Here is a 19,660-nt window from a genome sequence, read left to right on the forward strand (position 1 = left end):
CCCAGTTCAGGGCCCTTGGTAATGGCCTGCCTTGCCTATCTTGTTGCCATGCCACTGTATGCTAATGTACCTAAAAATCCTTTTTGCGATTTTAGGTCCAAAGTCATCATGTAAGATGTGTTACGAAATTCACCATTTGGAAAATTAAAGGTGTTATGAAAATATTAGTTTGATACAATGTGAGCAAACTAAAAAACACAGTCAGAGAAAATAGGCAGATTGATGGAAAATTCATTAATCAGTTTATTCTAGCAGTTTATATTAAATTACAAAGAACTTGTTCATGTATTCTGTTAAATGTAATTTTGTTGGGTTTTTTTGCCACATAGAATGTTAATTTAATTATAAAAGAAATACAAAAAGAGAATATGTCCTGCAATGAACCTGAAAGTTTTTTTTTTACTAAGTTAGTTATTTTTTTAATTTTGATGACATATCTAGTCTAATAAAAATGCAAAATAAAGAAATTCTTAATAAGAATTCTACAGCAGCGAAGACAAATTCATTATTCATTCTTTTATAGCTTCAGGTTACCAGGGCTCAAGAAGACAAGCAGACTGTGTAGCTAATATTTACTGTTGTGTTTCCCTCTCTTTTGAATAACTTATCTAAATATCTGTTGTGTGGTTAAATGAATTTCTCCCATTTGTTTCTTAAATAAAGAAGATGGTACTATAGATTTAGTGTTTTGTAAATTCTCATTTATTATTTTAATGTAGCTTTATTGTGATATAGGACCATAAAGAAATTGACTGCTGATTACATTTTGGATGTTAAAACTTTCAGATTCTTAAATTATTAGGGTACTAGTAGAAAATAATTACTGGTGGTTTGCACAAGTGCAACTTTATTTGAATTATCTGAAAGGATTAGTATTATGTTTGAGGTTAGGTTATTTAATATGATCTTAAAAGCCTGTGCTTTTTGAAAATGAGCATGACTACAACAACAACATTGGTAGCAGCATTTATTTATATAGCACATTTTCATGCTTGAAATTAGTATTAATAGCTAAAATAGTTACAAAGAAAGGAAAAACTAAAGAACAGACTACTGAATTCTAAAGCAAAACTGATTCTAAGCATTGGCTTTTTTAAGTAAAGGCGATAATTTATTGGAATCAAGAATTCTGGTTATAAATCTAATAAGGAATCTGAGTGTCTTGCTCAGGAATTACCAACTGCCTTTAAAATGTATTTACCAAAATAGCACCAAAATCTGTTTAAGGAGGAAATGCATGTAGCCAATTCACAGAAACTTTGTTTTCATCAAGAGATGACTAAACCATGCAGTTTATACATATTTCCTATACTGCTGTACAATATGGTAGATTTTTGGCATATAAAGAGGTTGTAAAATATATATCTCAAAGTGAAATTTTGGAGATCTTAATTTTTTGTAGTTTTTTTTTATTTAAATATTTTGGGAATCTTATTCTACAGAGGTGGTCCTGAGTCTTATAAGACAAAGTAGGTGTGAAGGGACTCACTTTCATTGTTTTCTCAGATGGTATTTTAACTTTTAGCTGTGTTAGATCTAAAACTGCCATAATTGGGAAGGATAATAGTTATATGCTAGAATGAAACAGGCTAAAGTTATATATCTCATGTTCTGCTTTTCCTTTTTTGATTTGATTATGTGTTGACTTTATTTTTTTATTACCAAAATATAACCCAGGTATTGCATGCTGGAATCATTGCTGATCTCAAAGATTCTGACCCTGAAAACTCACCTTTTAAAGACTGTAACACTGAAGAGCCGGTAACCTGACCATGTACTATCAGTTATTCACCAGACCTTAATCTCATATATGTAAAACTTACACAACATATCCAAGAAAAAACTTTTATATTTTTGTTATGTTCTCTTACTTTATCAACAGTTCTAACCAATCAGGCAAGCTGGGATTTTTTGCTAAGTTTTAGCTAATGTGAAAATCTTGATATGACCACACTACCAAGTTTCTGCTTGCATAGGCATATCGTATCACATTTGTTTTCTTTTTGGTTATGTTTTCCTTGGGTAAACCACTTGCTGTGTTCAGTTGTGCACAGTCTAAATCCATAGGCTAATTCTGAGCATATGCTTGACATATTCAATTGCTGTTTTGCGTTATTAATTATTAATGCATTATTAGTGTATACTGCATTTCTGTAATTTTGCAGTGAACAGGCTTCTAAATTTTTCATTTGTTTTTGAGTGAACAAATTGTATTGTCTCCACCCAGAGAGAGAAAACCTTTATATTGGTAGACTCTATAATGGGGTTATTTTTTTTTATTTTTTTGATATTTATTGAACAGGCTTTGGTTGGAATAATGGTATTGTGTTTAACAGGGTTTCTTCCTCACAGGCCCTTGGGCCAGAGTCTGAGTCTGTCATTATAGAGTTAAGACATTCCCCATTACCAGAATACTTTAATTTACTTCCAATTCAAAAACATGTGAATGTTTGGTTAATTGTCATGTCCAAAATTCACTTGGCGTGAATGTATTTTATGAGTGTTCCCTGGTATGGACTAAAATTCCAGCCATGGCTGGCTTTTGCCTTATGCTTTTTAGGCAGGGATAGATACACATCAAGGTTATTATAGTTATTGCCTTTTTATATTAGTTTTTATTTCTATATTTTTTTCTGACCTTACTTGGAAATTCAGTTTAGTTTTAGTTTTCCTTCATCGTGTATTTTTAGCTTTAATTTAGTTTTTATTTCACAAAGGCATTTCTATATTATTTTTATATCTTTTAGTTTCAGTTTTAGTTTTAGTAATTATGGCATGGAGCTCCTATGGAGTTTCATTTTGTGTCACACTCAGACAGAACTGTACACTTAACGGATTTGGATATGAGTTTAATGTTAGTGGAAGCTTACTAGACTATGTGGTTTACTATGTGTTTTTTTAATGTTTAATTTTATAATTTTTTAAATTTTTTAAAAATATTTTCAATATCATTTGTGCCAAACAAATCTGTGCTGACTGTTGGCACTTTTAATCTCTTCCTTTTATTGCCCAGAATGGGCCAATTTGAAATGAAATTTAGGTGAATTTTAAGGTTTGAGGGTTTTTTACTCAAATTGTCTACAGCACACAACATATTCTACTCCAACATAATGTGCTTATAATGAATGCCTTCAATGTTGCATTCAAAACCTCTCCCATACTGGGCTTTATTTTTCTACCAGCCATATTGATCTCTGATTCTCAGGCACATACAATTTATAGACAGAGTTTTGCCACCCACAAGCCTGCAAAGATATCAAACATCAGCAAACAGATTCTACTGTGTTCTCTCAGGTGTGATCATGAAAATCACGGGGGCTTAGGAAGAACAGGATTCTTAGATTTGAATCAGTGTGCAGACCCCACCTAGCTGTATTAAGGAAAACAAAGAAAAACAAGCATGTAGTGTGAAAGTTAGCGGCAGTGAGTCTTGAATAGCCCATACATAAGAGCAGTAAACCCTTAATAAGCAGAGTAAGAGCAGGTAATAGGTGTATGGACGGGCACAAAATGACAGAGAAAGCATCTGAGATTAAAAACAATATATATATTATCTATACCTGTTTATCCAGATTAGGATCACAGGAAACCTGGAGCCTAGCCCAGCAGGTTTGAATGCAAGGCAGGAAAAATCCCTAGTATGCAATATGTATGATATGGCTGATGTTAAGAACAAAAAGAATGATATTTCAACTATCTCTATTTTGAGAGAGAGAGAAACATTGAAAAAAGGGGGACACATTTTTTAAAATATAATTCTGCTACTGGATTATTTTCACAATATCAGGTATTTCGAGCTGTGAATATAAATTAACATAATATAAATATAATATAATTTTTAATATAAAGATAAATTAATAAATATAGAATAAATAAAAAAACATATTACACATCAGTATGTTTAGTTTTTCATCACTTGGCAGACTCTTATTTGCCTACCTACCCGTAGTTCAGCAGAGATGTTGAGAACTCGGGAATTTTGCAAAGTTTGTATCGCTTCGTTGTTTTAAAGCAAAAGTTATAGATCATTAACAATATGCTAATCTTGTATAATGACCTAGTCAGTCTCTCGATCAGAGTCATTTTATTTTCAAAAATCGGGAGTGGTCTCCTCTAGACTTTCTCATATACTCAGATATGGGGATGGATATTTGAGGAGTAAACCGCAAGACAATGATTATATTTTTATATTATGTACATTAAAGAACGATCAACAACAAATCAAATGAATAATATATTGAACAATTGTTATAAAAGTAAAATTGAATAAACCAGACTCTGCAGCTGCATGAATACAAAAAATAACCTGAACACATACTTGATAATTACCATTTCCGGTTGATTTAATTTGGCCCAAAAGTTAATACAGATCTTCAATTTTGGTGTAACAACCACATGCCAAATTTCATCCATTTATCTCGTTGCGTTTTTGATTTATTATGTTTAAACATATGGACACACACACGCACAGATAATTCCAAAAAACGGTATTTTCGGACTCTGGAAGGTCTAAAATGTTTTTCCATGATTACTATACTTTCTCTATACTTTGTATACGAGAACGTAAAAATAATTTCTCCTGTGCGAAGTGGCAGGTTAATTAATGTCAGCAAAAAGCAGTCACCTGAGAAAACTGAAACGTTAACTCATGATTTTTCTGTCCATACGGTAGACATTTTGTTGAGCAGCAAATTCCAATTTCAGGCATTTGAATTACATGATATGTGCAAGCGCAAAAAAAGCCGGCATACCATAGTCAGCTTGCTCTGTCACTGTAAATGCTGTGTGAACACCTGCCCTCCTTCGCCAGCCGCCGTTCACTGGATGAATATATGTGGGTGGCTCGTGGTGGATGGCTTTCTGTTTTAGAGTTAAAAGTTACAAGGGTTAAAGACAAACAGCAAGAATATTCATTCAAAAATGAAAACTAAAAATAATTTTAGTAAATTATTATTTTATTTCAGTTAGTCTTTCCAGCTACTTTAATAGTTTTGTTTAGTTTTAGTTTTTCATTTCAGTTTTGTTAATTATTTTATTTTAGTTTGCGAAAATGTTTTTTTAATAATAGTTTCAGTTTTGATTTTAGTTTTCGTTAACTCTAATAACCTTGTTTCACATTATTTAAATGAAAAGGAGGTAAATTTAAAATAGGTAGGATTAGAAAGAAGCAATATAATGTTTTGTGTATATTTAGTATTTATAGATTCCGAAAGTTTCCTGGCTCATTATTTTATATTGCAGCCTAAAATAATTTAAATTCTTTTTCCCCCAACATCAAGCAACACTCAATACAAAGAATGACAAAGCAAAAACAGTATTTCAGAAATTTTTGCAAATTTATTAAAACAAAATTTATATCACATTGACACAAATATTCAGACCTTTTTACTCAAAACATAGTTGAAGCACCTTTGGCAGCAATTACATCTGTGAATCTTCTTGAGTATGACATGACAAGCTTCACAAACCTGGATATGGGAATTTTCTGCCATTCTTCTCTGCAGGTCCTCTCAAGCTTTGTCAGGTGGATTAGAGACAGTCTCTTTTGGGGTGGGGGGTCTGGGTTTGGGGCTACTTTCAGGTCATTCCAGAGATGAACCCTAGGGGAAAAAAAGAATTTAAATGATTTTAGCAAATGGCGGCAACACAGCAAAATGTGAAAAAAGTGAAAGGTTCAGAATACTTTCTGAATGTACTTTATATGGTATACATTGATAGTCATGTTTAGTGCTGTGGTTTGGAGGTGATATTTAGTATTTGCTCTTAAGCATGCTAAGCTTTTATTCAGTATAACCATATACTTTCAAATGATGATGGTTATGGCTATTGACCCTTCAACCAGCCAGTAGTATGTGTAGGTCCTAGTAATGATTTGTTAGATATGATTTGTTACAAAACCATATATTGTATTTGTAGTGCATTTTACAGTAGGATGAGTACTATATTTAATTTGAAGTTTTCAATTGTTTGTGCCTTTCATGGTATATATCATGCTAAGCAACTCATACATGTACAGGTCAAAGCACTTTTTTATTTAAGGTTATAGGCAGATGAGAAGAAAAGTAAATCCATATTATTTCAGCAACAGTTTCATCTTATTGGCTCTATAATTCCAGGTCTCTCCTTCTGCTGTTTTTAAACAGGTTAATTAATGATAATTGGACCATATCATTCTCAGAGAACAGAGAATATACCATTTAAAAGAAAAGCAGTTTTAAGTTTTTTTGTCCAGCTTGTTTATCCTTCTATTTTATTCTCCAAACTCTCTTTTAGATTTTAGTGCAATACTGGACAGCTGGTATCACCATGTGAATAGTTTGTTTTGTCCCCAGCTTTCCTAATGCTTTTTCAAGTGCTGTTCTCCTTATTTGTTTAATAAAGCTTACTATCAGATTTCAGTTAGATCTTCTTTTAATTTACCTTTGTCTTTTTTGATGTTATAGAGTACTACACTGCAGTATCTTCCTATTTTCTGCCTTTAGGACATCTTTGAAAATGAATGGAGTATATACATCCATAGGTTTTGAACAACATCTGTGTGGCATTTCATTATCTTTCTTAACTATGCAAAGTTTAGTCTTTAAGGACCATGGCATATTTATCTACTTTATTGGGCTAACCAGTTCAGTACTAAGATTATGGCAGTATTGTGCAGTTAAGTCTAATACCTTGTCAGTGTTATTATTATTTAATGATCCTAAAGCCCATGGCTGATTTAAGAAATGACCTTGAACCCTTTTTTTGTCTGTCTTCTTTCTCTTTCCTGATTTTACCCCTTCTTTTGTGCATTTCCCACTATTAATTGATGAAACTGTGGTAGGTTTCCCCAGTAAGTTTTTAAGGCATCTAAAGCAATCTTAAATGATAGTTAATCATTTTCTTCTAGATTATGGATTTAGGGACAATGGCTGTGTTTAAAAATCCATTGTTGCCATTTTTATGGCAGCTTGCACACCAAGGTTAAAACATTTTAAGTTTTACTTTACTTATTTTAAGTAGTTTACTTAAATACAGATTAACTGTCTTTATGACAGAGATGGCAGTTGTGAATGAGCAAGTAAGTTTTTTTTTGAGGGGGAAACTTTTTGTTTTGTATCATTTCAATCAGGGGTCAAGCTTAAGTCCTGAAGTGCCATTCCAGACAGACATATTTCAGTTTAACTCACTGGATATAGATATTAAAAAATGTAATATGACATATGTTACCAGTTTTTAAATCAGCACATTATCCACAGTGATGACAAAAATGTGAAAAATTCAGTACATTTTTATCAAATGAACCAGTTAATAACATGTTGGTTATCACTTATATTAACATTTATAAAAACAGAAAATATGTGAGATTTTGTTTCAGATTTTAGAGTATAGGTCCCCTTCAAGTTCCACTTTATTACATGCCTCAATTGCACTGAAATTTTAAGGCTGTTGCAAAAGAAATCTTTGATAACATTTTGTGAAGAAGACAAAACATATCAGGGTAATACTCACAAATGGTAAAATACATAGGAGAACGGAATCATCTGTTCATCCATTTCTGCAGTATTGGCATACTGGGTTGATCGGAAACAAAGGACACAGCAAACTTTTTAAGCTCATTCATTACTATAACTTGATTTGTGTTCATATAAGAAGCACTAATGAGCCAAACTGATAGAATCCTTTAGATGTTATTGTATCCGATTTTCTCCATGCTAGGGTGGATGAGGGACACACAGTAAATACAGTAACCACGAAAGCAAATTTGCTATATGAAAAAAGTTGTAATTTTATCATTTATAAATATTCTTTACTGACAATAGCTTTTTGGGCTGCTTTCCTGATGTCTAGACACTTCCTGGCACAGTGCGTATCACTTATTTTCTTTGTCTTAAAAAAGATGTGCACTGCCATGGTTTAATTTCATGCCCAAGATGTCTCTGGTAATTTTGTTTGGAACATTAGTCTAATGTTTAGGATCATTCATAGACATAATTTAAAAAAACAAAAAGGAAACAGGGTCTGTGGACATTTTGTTTGTCCTGTTACTTTGTTGATTCAACAATTTACAGAAAATCAGCAATATAACAAAGTTATTGAAATTTCCGATTGTTACTGATAACATCTGTATATGGTTATATTTCAGCACTAAAATGATAATTATTCAATTTTTCAAGATATAGTTTAGTTAGGTTCACAAAATTAACCAGAGGAGGTCTTGGTTTAAACAAATTTGTTATTAGCTTGTATAGGTTTAACTAGCAGTCTTTGTATCTTCGTATTACATTTTTTGCTAAAGCAGGGCCCTAACGCAAGAGTAAATTTATCAGGGAGTCACCAGCCTTAAGGGCAGAGGGTTGCAGTCTAGTGTATATGATTATAGGTTACAAAATGCTTTATCCTCCGTGCTTCTTATAATGTTGGTAAGTACCATGTGCCGGTACGTTTTTAAGAAAAGGAACACACAAACAGCAGTTTGACAGAGAATGTTATTCTTTCCCCAAAGAAGATGACATGCTTTAGTGTGGCGATGATGATTCAGCACAGCTTGAGCATGACCGGACTTGGCATGTGCACATACAACTGTGTGCTGCGGTTTTTGAGTTCTTTCTGTTCTTCATATATATTCTCTTTCTGGCTTCTGTGGTGCTTGCTTGTTTTTTGTTTGTTTTTCAAATTATATTTTGATTATATTTTGTAACAGATTTTTTTTTGGTCATGCTTCATGTATGACTTTATTTTTCAATAGTTTTCAGCTGCTAGCAACTGTTTTCTGCTTTGGATATGATTACTCAAAATCAAATGGACAATGTACACTTGATAACTGTAAAACAAATATTAATACTGAAACTGGTAAACCAATGGTGCGCACTATGCCATTCAATCTGTGTCTTTGCAACAGACAAGCAACCCAAAGATTGTGAATCTTTATGCATCTTAAAATCTAAAATCAAATTTTTTGTAAGGAATGTGCTGATTGTGGAATTATTTTTTGTTTTGTTTGATTCTTTTTCTGTAGTTTTAAAGTTCAGTATTAATACTCTAAATTTTACCTAGTGTGAAAATGCATTGTCTTCACCAAACTGTAGAAAATATTTACTCATTAGGTTAAAGGAAGGTGAAACTTATTTTAGTTTTGTTCATTCTTGATAAGAGGTCAATTGCTGCTTTATTTAGACATATCTCCTTACCTCTAAGAATCATTGATTTCCAAAACAACAACGATAATATTTATTTATATAGCACATTTTCTTGCACAGGATGCATCTCAAAGTGCTTTATAAAATGTCAAAGAAATAATTACAAGAAAAGAAAAACATTAAATTAAGTAAGAATAATAATCAAGTAACAAAAATAAATGATTATGGGCTTACTTAACATAGATTTATAATCAGTAGAAAATTAGAGTCCTTATAGATAATATTGTATTTTAAGTCTCCAAACCCAACAGACAGCCTATCCCTCCTGGGCATTCTACCTAACATAAATTTGTGTAAGTTCTTAAGTGGTTCTTCATTGTTTCCAGGCTTTTGACACAGAGGACTCAAAGCAGTGGGTCTTATGGATGATTTAAGATTTAATAATTTGCATGTAAACCAAGACATGTACTGTATGTGAAGCAGAAACCTTGATGGCTTTATCTAAATGAGATAATGGGTTTTAACTTGGGCATTAACCAACCAAATAAACTTGATTGACTAAATAGTCCACTCCATTTGTCAGACATGGTATTAATCCTAAATGTGCTAATATTAGTGGAGGGCACTGTATATGGAGTATTATTTTGAAAAATGTATTAATTTATACAGAAGAAAAAAATTGGTATATTAAACTTGATTTTCACATAGCAAAAAAAAAACAAAAAAACAGGAGATTGTTCCCACTGAGCTGAAAAAATATACAGTATCTCCTTTATTAGCTGATTTCTAGTTTTAACATTAACTGAAAAATCCAATCTCACATTACCTTACCTCAACAGTAAAGGAGCAAGTGGGACAATGGATGGTTTAATCACATGCTGTCAAGTCAATTGGTGTGCTACATAGAACATAACTACATACACAGAACAAAACCACCAGCCTTACTACAATAATCATCTGATCATGCTCTCTGGCTTTTAATATACTACCGGGCAAAAGTTTTAGAGCATCTCAATTTTATTGCAAATTTAATCAGCTGAAATGCAATGAATGGCCTAAAATGATGAAAAGATAAGCAGTAAACTGCAAGATATTTAAATTTAAAGTTTATATTAACAAAAACCAAAAAAGGAAAATCAAAATATTACAAATGGGCCTTCTTCAGGGAACAACTAATAGGTTACAAACTACAGTTGTTCTGCAGAACTTTAAGTAAAGTAAGCCTTGCAAGTTGAAGCAAACAATTTACACATGTGTCTCAATACTACTTGGACAATGTTCCAGTGATAATGGCAAGAAAACAATAAACTGAGGCAAAGCCTCATTACCCTTAGAAGTGTGGGCTTTTCATTAGAGAAATTGAAGAAAAAAAAAAAATCTAAGTGCCAGTCAGTATGGTGTCCTACACAATCCAAAGGCAATTGGAACCTGGAAGAAACTCTGATAAGAAGAGATCTGGCAGACCCAATGTCACAACCCAACCAGAAGATAAGCTTTTGAGGGTCACGAGCTTGCCTGATAGGTGCCTCACAGCACAACACTTTCAAGAACAGTTTAACAGTAGTAGAAAAAAAGCAAGTCTTAGTTTCTACTGTGAAGAGGAGATGTTGTGCTGTAGGTTTCAGAAGACAAATGGCAATAAGAAAGCCATTCTTTAAAGGACAAAACAGGGCCTTCAAATACCGGCTGTGGACTATTGCAAAGGAGGAAGTGTGGTCTGGGGTTCTTTTGCCGGTGAGTTGGTGACTTGCACAGAGTGTCTTGGCATTCTGAATCAAAAGGGTTACCACAATTTTGCTGTTAGAGCTGCAAAAGGTGGCTACTTTGACTAAAACAAAAAATTTGAATAAAATTCTGTACACTTAATAAATCTTGATGTATTTTTTTATTTGCCATTATTTATTTGTTCTTTTTCTTGATTTCTTGAAACATTGAGACATTTAACCGTGCATTTCCATAAAAACTGAAAAAAACTTAGGTGTTCTAAAACTTTTGACTGGTAATGTTTGTCAGTCAGGTTTTACATCTGATAGAGTCAGTTCCAACTCGCTTTCTCATCTGTCGTAGAAGAGTTCATGTTGGCAAAAATGCAGGGTAACAATGATGTGTAGAGCGATGTCAGTGATGAGCAGGTTAGAAAAACAGTGGTAATAACTAGGGAGTAAATGGGCAGCATATGCATCAGTGGTAGAAGCAAAAAGTTCACTGAAGTTGATGGACATCACTGGATTCCCATGCACTGAAAGACAAGACCTTGGAACCACCACCGTCTAGCAATGAGGAAATTTAGGCGCAGGTGAAATGAGAGATGATTCAGGCTGAGGTACAATATCAGGAGAAGGAAAGGCTTAGGGCCTTGGTATTGAGAAAGGACCCAATGTTTAAACACTGTGGAAAGAAAGGCACCATGGTACACATTCTGTCAGGGTGCAACACTGCATTCACCCAAGCAAGATGCAGGTGGAAGCACAACACAGTGATTTTTGGAGCGGGTGATAGGTAAGAAACAGCAAACCCTGGGGACATTAACATCCATATAAGTTTTCAGAGCAGGTTGAGAGACTGCTGGCTGTAAAAAAAAAAAAAAAAAGACCAAGAGCAACATCATTTACAAGGTTTGAGGATGGGAGGTGAATGTGGATTTGGCAGGAAGGTGTAATTGCCTCTAGTCTTACAAACATCTCTAAGGCTGCAGTGGTCATCTGGTCAGAGCAGGTAATCATTGATATTAAGTGTCCCGTGAGAGGAATGCCACCAGGCACCAGGAACTTATTTAAGAATGTAAGGGTAAAGGTTGACTGGCCTGGCTTTTCCTAGTCAAGGTTGGAAATAGAGGATTCCCAGAACAAGTGATGTGGGATCATCAAGGAAAGAAAGAAAGAAAGGCAGAAGCTCAGGCTGAAAGAGGCAGCAATATTATCCTGTGACTGGCTATGGAGTAAAAGGGAGGAGAGAAGTTGGAGATCAGGAGCTGAAGGGCAGTGATTTTGCTGCCACTGCTGACCCACCAACTGGAGGAAATTATAGTTAAGGGTGAAAGCAACAAAAAAATGTTGTGCACTGTTTGACGACTTCAGCTTCTGTTCACAAGCTACATGTGCACAAAAGAGTGACTGTTGAGTAGGCATCCTATGATGTGCATTAGTGTATATAATTTCTCATTCTTATTTCAAAACCATGTAAATTTACCAGTGAATGTTTTCCAATGACAAAACTGCATTTAATGGTTACTGTGAATTCCACATCAATTTTTTTTTTATTATTATTATTATTTCATTAATACTGAACTTTTGGGATTATTATATAGGAAGTTTTTATAAAACCAAAATACATTATTATTAGAAAGTGCTATAAGCTTTGTACTCACTGAATATAAATTAATCTCTTCTTACACCTGTGCAGGTGGTGCAAGGGTGGCACTGCTGCTATTCATTAAGGAGATCATGGGTTTGTGTCCTGTGTCTCCGTGCATGGAGTTTGCAAAGCGCTTTGAGTAGTGAGAAAAGCACTATATAAATGTAAAAAGTTATTATTATTTATATGCCTTTCTTAGGTATAAAGCATGGAGTTTGCTTTACAAGGTAGAAGGCTTAACAATAAAGCCTTTTCTGTTTAGACATTTGCACAAAATCTATAGGTTTTTTCATTCATAAGTCAGTTGAGGTGCAGAGTTACTAAATGTAAAAGGTATTTAAAAAGGTGATAACTATTCTGAACTGTAGAAACTAGTAATGGGATTGCTTTTCCCATGTACACTCTGCTTTCTGTTGCTCAGGCATCAGTGTGTGGTCATTATCACAAGTTTTAGAAAACAACTCCATATACAAATGAACGCATGCTAACCTGTAAATGTATTAATGACCCAAGAATCCCAAGCTTGGAAATTTTTGTTTTAAGAGATGGTGAATAACGCTTTTTATATATAACGTTGCATGGTTTTTCTTTTTATATCTTTTGTTTCCCTCCACTCCTAGGAAATCAAGACTCTTTTCTGTCTAGTATGCAGTCAGCTCAACTTTATGCTATACTCGTTTCTCCAGCAATATCTTAACATCTTGAGACAAATAAATTCATACACCTTGATTCAGCTATAATTTATTCTGAACATCATGAAGTGCCTGACAAACAGGCTTGCAGTGCTATGTTGTGCTTGAATGGCATGAGTTTGCATTTTGAATGTGTGCTGGTGTTGTGTACAAGTTTAACATCAAGCATGGGCATGTGCTGCGCATTGTTCAGGTAGAACAAGCTGTGGCAAAAGGTTGGGCTGACTTTGAGAGTTCTCCTATCCCACTCAAATTTTCCTGCTGCATTGGTAATATCTACCCATCAGTTTTGTTCTTTGTAGGCTCCCAGCAGTCTCCTTGAGACCCTAGAACAGCACTTGAACACACTTGAAGGGAAAAAGACTGGGAGCAAGTAAGTAGATGTTGGCTTCTTATTCTTAAGTGAGGTTTTGATCATTTATCATAATGCACATTTTATTTGTTAATAAATTGTCATGGTAATAAAGATGCATCTTTGTCACTTGCTCAAAATGAAAAGTAATTTTATCTTTTACTATTTTATGTATTAATGTACTACTAATTAACTATGTTTTTCATACTTTACCAGCATTAGTTGAAACAGAATTTTATTAATATATGGCATACAGTAATACATGGATCTTTTTAATTATTTGTTTTTTCATTATTAATTGTTTGTATACTTTAATGTAATGCAGGCAACTTGGTTCAGTGGCTGAGGCATAAATTGTCAAGCCATAAGGTTGCTGGTTCAGGGTCACAAAGCAAAGAAGATGTGAGAGCAGAACTATTTATGTAAGCAATTACAGTGAATACTGATATTGTAATTTCCTGTGGATAAACGTGCCTACAAAATATGAAATAACGATATCCATGCCTTATTTTGTTTTTTATATAGTAGCAATTTTTGCTTTGTATAGGACCTTTCATAGATTTCAGAATCACTAAGCCCTTCGGACAATGATTCAGAATTTATCTCATATACAGTAATCCCTCCTCAATCGCGGGGGTTGCGTTCCAGAACCCCCTGCGATAGGTGAAAATCCGCGAAGTAGAAACCATATGTTTGTATGGTTATTTTTATATATTTTAAGCCCTTAGAAACTCTCTCACACTGTTTATAAATATTCTCCGCATAGTTATACAGTAAACCCTTGTTTATCGAGGTTAATCCGCTCCAGACAGATAAATGAAATTCCACAAAGTAGGATTCATTATTTATAAATCTAATATTTTCACAGTTAGAGCATTGAAAACCTGTTTACGACCTTCTAAATACGTTTTTTAACATTATTAGAGCCCTCTAGACATGAAATAACACCCTTTATTTAAAAGTTTAAACTGTGCTCCATGACAAGACAGAGATGACAGTTCTTTCTCACAATTAAAAGAATGCAAACATATCTTCCTCTTCAAAGGAGTGCGCGTAGCAGAGAATGTCAGAGAGAGAGAGAAAAGTAAACAATCAAAAATCAATAGGGCTGTTGGGCTTTTATGTATGCGAAGCACCACGATAAAGCGGCCGCAATGAAGGGATCAATGTGAAGGTAGTCTTTCAGCATTTTTTACAGGACCGTCCATATCTTCTAAGCAAACAGGACCTGTGCAAACAGCCCCTCTGCTCACACTCCCTCCGTCAGGAGCAGAGAATGTCAGAGAGAGTGAGAGAGACAGAGAAAAGCAAACAATCAAAAATTAATATGGGCTGTTAGAGCTTTTAAGTGTGTGACGCACTGCGCGGGAAGCATATCGTATATCATTGATGAGTTTAATTTAATACGTAATACGTGCTCTGATTGGGTAGCTTCTCAGCCATCGGCCAATAGCGTCCCTTGTATGAAATCAACTGGGCAAACAAACTGAGGAAGCATGTACCATAAATTAAAAGACCCATTGTCTGCAGAAATCCACGAACCAGCCAAAAATCCGCGATATATATTTAGATATGCTTACATTTAAAATTCGCGATAGAGTGAAGCCGCGAAAGTCGAAGCGCGATATAGCGAGGGATCACTGTACTATAATACAGTATTTTACATGTCCATATCCGTGAAATGAACAACTCACCTTTTCTAAGCAGTACATTGTTTTTATTCCTGTGCAATCTATGTCCACTTTCTGAACTTAAATGTGGTTATGGTTTCAGTATTTTATGTAAGAGTTGATCTAATTGCTTGTTCAACCTCTGTGGTGTTAGAAATACATGGTTGGATGTATTTAGCTAAACTGAGAACAAGAGAGCCTATATGACCTGCACAACAGGGTCTTTTAAAATGTAAACCTCAAAATTAGAACATACACTTACCAGCCACTTTATTAGGTACACCTGTTCAACTGCTTGTTAACACAAGTATCTGCTCAGCCAAACACATGGCAGCAACTCAATGCATTTAGGCATGTAAACTTTGTCAAGATGACCTGTTAAAGTTCAAATCAACCATAGGAATGGGGAAGAAAGATGATATAAGTGATTCTAAATGTGGCATGGTTGTTGGTGCCATATGGGCTGGTTTACTGGGATTTTCAAACACAACCATCTCCAGGATTAACAGAGAATAATAAAGGGAAAATATCCAGTGAGTGGCAGTTTTCTAGGTGAAAATGCCTTCATGATGCCAGATGAGAGAGGAGAATAGCAAGACTGGTTTGAGCTGATAGAAAGGAAACAGTAACTCAACCACTCATTACACCCGCAGTAACGCACAACATGTCAAACCTTGAAGCACATGGACTACAGCAGCAGGAGACCACACCGGTACCACTCCTGTCAGTTAAGTTAGGCAGCTGAGGCTACAATTCGCATAGGCTTACCAAAATTGAACAACAGAAGATTGGAAAAATACTGCCTGGTCTGATGAGTTTTGATTTCTGTTGCAACATTCAGAGGGTTGGGACAGAATTTGACATCAACAGCATGAAAGCATAGATCCATCCTGCCTTGTATAAGCAATTCAGGCTGTTGGTGGTGGTCCAATGGTGTTGGGGATATTTTCTTGGCCCAGTTTGGGCCCCTTAGTATCAATTAAGCATCATTTAAATGACATAGCCTACCTGAGTATTGTTCCTGACCATGTCCATCGCTTTATGACCACAGTGTACCCATCTTTTGATGGCTACTTCCAGTTGGATAACACGCCATGTCATAAAGTTCAGATCTTGGATGTGCAGCCAACAAATCTGCAACAACTGTGTGATACTATTATGTCAATATGGACCAAAATTCCTGAGGAATGTTTTCAGCATCTTTGTTGAATATATGTCAATGAAGAATTACTACAGTTCTGAAGACAAAGTGGAGTCCAACCCAGTACTAGCAAGGTGTACCTAATAAAGTGTCAAATGAGTGTATGATTAGAAGTGAATATTTAACCATTTAACCATTTGATCTGTAAATGAGCATTCATATTTTCATTTTGGTCAGAAAAAAAAATCAAATGGAAGCTGTATGTCAGTATATCAAAATACAAAGTACTCAAGCAAATTTTTTGAAATCAATTACATCAAAATTTCATCTTAAACAGTGTGCCCACTTTTTATTTTTGTAATTTAGGAGTTAGTACATTTACATTTCAAGAATGAAAAACATTTTTATTAAAATCCTATGCTGCATATACCTCAAATTATAAGCATAAACAGTGATGTTAATGTGTCAATTTGTTAGGTAGGCCTTTGAGTTGCATTTTCTGGTCATCCTAGGTTCACTGACCTCATCTGGGAGCAGAGGGCTTCTCTGCGGAGAAAGGAGCCAGGCAATGTGATGCAATAGTTCATTTTGTAAAGATGGTTCTACTGGATCATCACTTCAAATATGGTCATGTTTTGTTTCAGTGAGGAAATAATAATTATGTAGTAATCCTACCATCTCATACAGAGCACATCACCTGTATGTAGAGCTAATGGAATCTCTTGAGGGCTTTTCTTTTTGAGGTCACAGTTTTCCAAGATCTAGTGGCACAAATTCTTAAAGCCCATTCTGCCACAATTAATGCAGTATTGCTCTTTCTCCTTGGTGGTTGTCTTTTGGAGCAGTTGGCTGCCAAGGCATAAAAAGTGATCAAGAATTTACAAAGTTTCTCCAGAGATAATGATTGCGTGGGTATCAGTTACTTAATGTTGAGGGTTCGTAACAGACTAGACTGCAGCTGGAAGGTTCAGGGTAGTCTGGAGTTCTTCCATAGAGTTAGCGTGATGGGCACAATCATCTGCATAGTGGAGGTCAGTGACTATTGTTTTAGTCTCTTTAGTAGTTGTACAGTGAACAACTTCAAATTAAACTGCAATTAAAACTCAAAAAATGTAGGGTATATGGTGAAACAGTTGTTATGATGAAGGGATCTGTTTTTGACCCTTTGCAAAGGATAGTTTCAGTCATCAAGTTGTGCAGCAGTCCTAGAACGGCGAGGAATTTGTTGGGATCTTTCCAGGCCATAGTACAATGCAGAATTCGTCATTAATTGTAAGCCGTTTAGATTCTGAAGCTGCAGTGTCGCTCACAATGGTAATATATATCTATATATATATATATAAAAGCCAAATACCACTGACTCATTCATCATGAAATCTCCCGAACCGAGTAGTTGGGACTTGAAATTTGGAATGTAGGTTACCCTTGGCCCATAGGTGCTTGGTAAAAAACAGTTTTAAAAATTTCGCGGTCCAAGCACGTTCTGTATGTCTGTCCACTTTATACCTGTCCTCTTTTCACGAGAGAATTACTTAACGGATTTAGATCTGGTTGTTTTCTATAATTTGCTTGAACTTTCCTATTGATTTTGCATCTTCTCTCATCGTGCTAAGTACCATCGTTCTCTTACGGTACCGATGTGTTTATGCATATCCAACAGAGTGGCTGTGAGCCGAGAGCAGGAAGGCAGGGCCTTCCTTCTTCAGTCGCCAGCCTCTGTTCAAGTTAGTCTGTGTCTCACCACGTGTTGGAGTGCACTTGCCTCCGCTTAGCTAGCAATACCTGTTTGTTCAACAGACATTAAACATGAAAATACTTGTGATAAAGACTGAAATGCATTTCGCAAATGCTAAGTCCTGTATGTTTGGTTCAAATCCCACTTTTTGGTTTTTTTTTTGTCCTGCAGTTTTTCTCCCAAATCTTAATGATGGGTGTGTGTTAGGTTAATTGGCAATTGTGTGTGTGTGTGTGTGTGTGTGTGTGGGTGTGTGTGTGTATGCATGTGCATGTGAGCCCTGCTTTGGACAGGGTTGGCTCCTGTCTTGTCCCTCGTGTTATTGGAGTGTTCTCTGGCAGCATTCAACAATCTATTAAATTAAGCAGGGCGATAATTTCTGGTTGATGTTGAAAGTTTTTAATAGTAATTGTATTTTCTTTTGTTTTCTTGCTTGACTGACTTCACAGTGAGGAGTAAGTATACCATGCATTCTTTTGTTTTGAAAAATTATGAAAATAAATTATGTCTAATTATATGATTGACTGACTGTATCTGAAAGAACGTGTTTGAAGGTGACAAGAGAGGTAGTTTGGTGGACATTAAGAAAGTTAGGTGTGGATGAATGGTTAATGTATTGTGATGTCAATGTATGAGAAAGCATGACCACTGGTCAGAAGTACCGATGGAGATACTGAATATTTTGAGTTGATGATAGGGCTACATCAAGGACCTGTTTGAGTTCATTGCTTTTTATGACAGTGGTAACCAAAGAGGTACATGAAGCATTGTCATGGGAAGTCTTGTATGGCAGTGATCTTGTACTAATGACAAAAAATGAAGTGGAATTGAAAATGAAAAAGACAATACTGAAATAGAAAGCTGCTTTGGAATTGAATGGCTTCAAGGTAAATGCAGCACAGACCAAGGTGACAGCTGGAGTCGAAGGTGTGGCATGTGCAGTAGAAATGCTGGGAGAAAATCATTTCAGTGCATGAGTTGTGTGAAGTTGGATTTTCAAAATGTAGTAGTATAAAGGTAGTCTCCAGGTAAAAAATGTGACCCTTGTAGAAAGTGTGGGAGAGGGGTGCAGAATACTAATGTAGTAATTGTTAACTTTGATATTGGGAATGGAGTTGTTTTTGGACAAGTTCTGCTGCTTAGATGACATGTTAAGTGAAGACACAGGTGCAGCATAGCAGTGTAAGCCAGGGCAAAAAGGCGCATGGAAGAAATTCCCTGAGCTATCTCTCACAATAACAGATGTATGTGTTGAGTGTCACAGAGTGAGGGGAGGATGAATACATAGTAAAGAAAAAGGTTTAGTATGAAGAAGATCGTTGTTCTGTTTAGAACACCTAACCTCATTTGGCAATGTGGTGTGAAAGGTAGAGAATGATTGGGTTTAGAGCTGCACCAAGATAAAGGTGGTGGTATCTAATGATATGAAAAGAAGGGGTCTTATCACAAATGATGATACAGATAGTAGATAATGGAGGAAAAATCTTTAGGGTATAGCCGTCTAACCTGGAGAAACCTGGAAAAAACATTAAACAAAGATGATGATGATTAACTTTATTTTTTATATCTTCTTTTAGGTCTTCTCCTGTCAAGGTATGCA

General features: G+C 35.1%; 1 protein-coding gene across 5 annotated transcripts in view; it reads left to right on the top strand.

The window, feature by feature from the left end:
* Window positions 1-19,660, top strand: part of snap91a (synaptosome associated protein 91a) — a 247,694-nt gene that overhangs the window by 155,299 nt on the left and 72,735 nt on the right. For all 5 annotated transcript variants that reach the window (XM_039747584.1, XM_039747581.1, XM_039747580.1 and 2 more), the window contains 3 exons: window positions 13,465-13,535; window positions 18,510-18,515; window positions 19,638-19,653. In XM_039747584.1, coding sequence (XP_039603518.1) covers window positions 13,465-13,535; window positions 18,510-18,515; window positions 19,638-19,653 — 93 coding nt within the window. The remainder of the gene's footprint in view (window positions 1-13,464; window positions 13,536-18,509; window positions 18,516-19,637; window positions 19,654-19,660) is intronic.

Source organism: Polypterus senegalus, chromosome 3 (genome assembly GCF_016835505.1).
Source record: "Polypterus senegalus isolate Bchr_013 chromosome 3, ASM1683550v1, whole genome shotgun sequence".
Classification (NCBI taxonomy): domain Eukaryota; kingdom Metazoa; phylum Chordata; class Cladistia; order Polypteriformes; family Polypteridae; genus Polypterus; species Polypterus senegalus.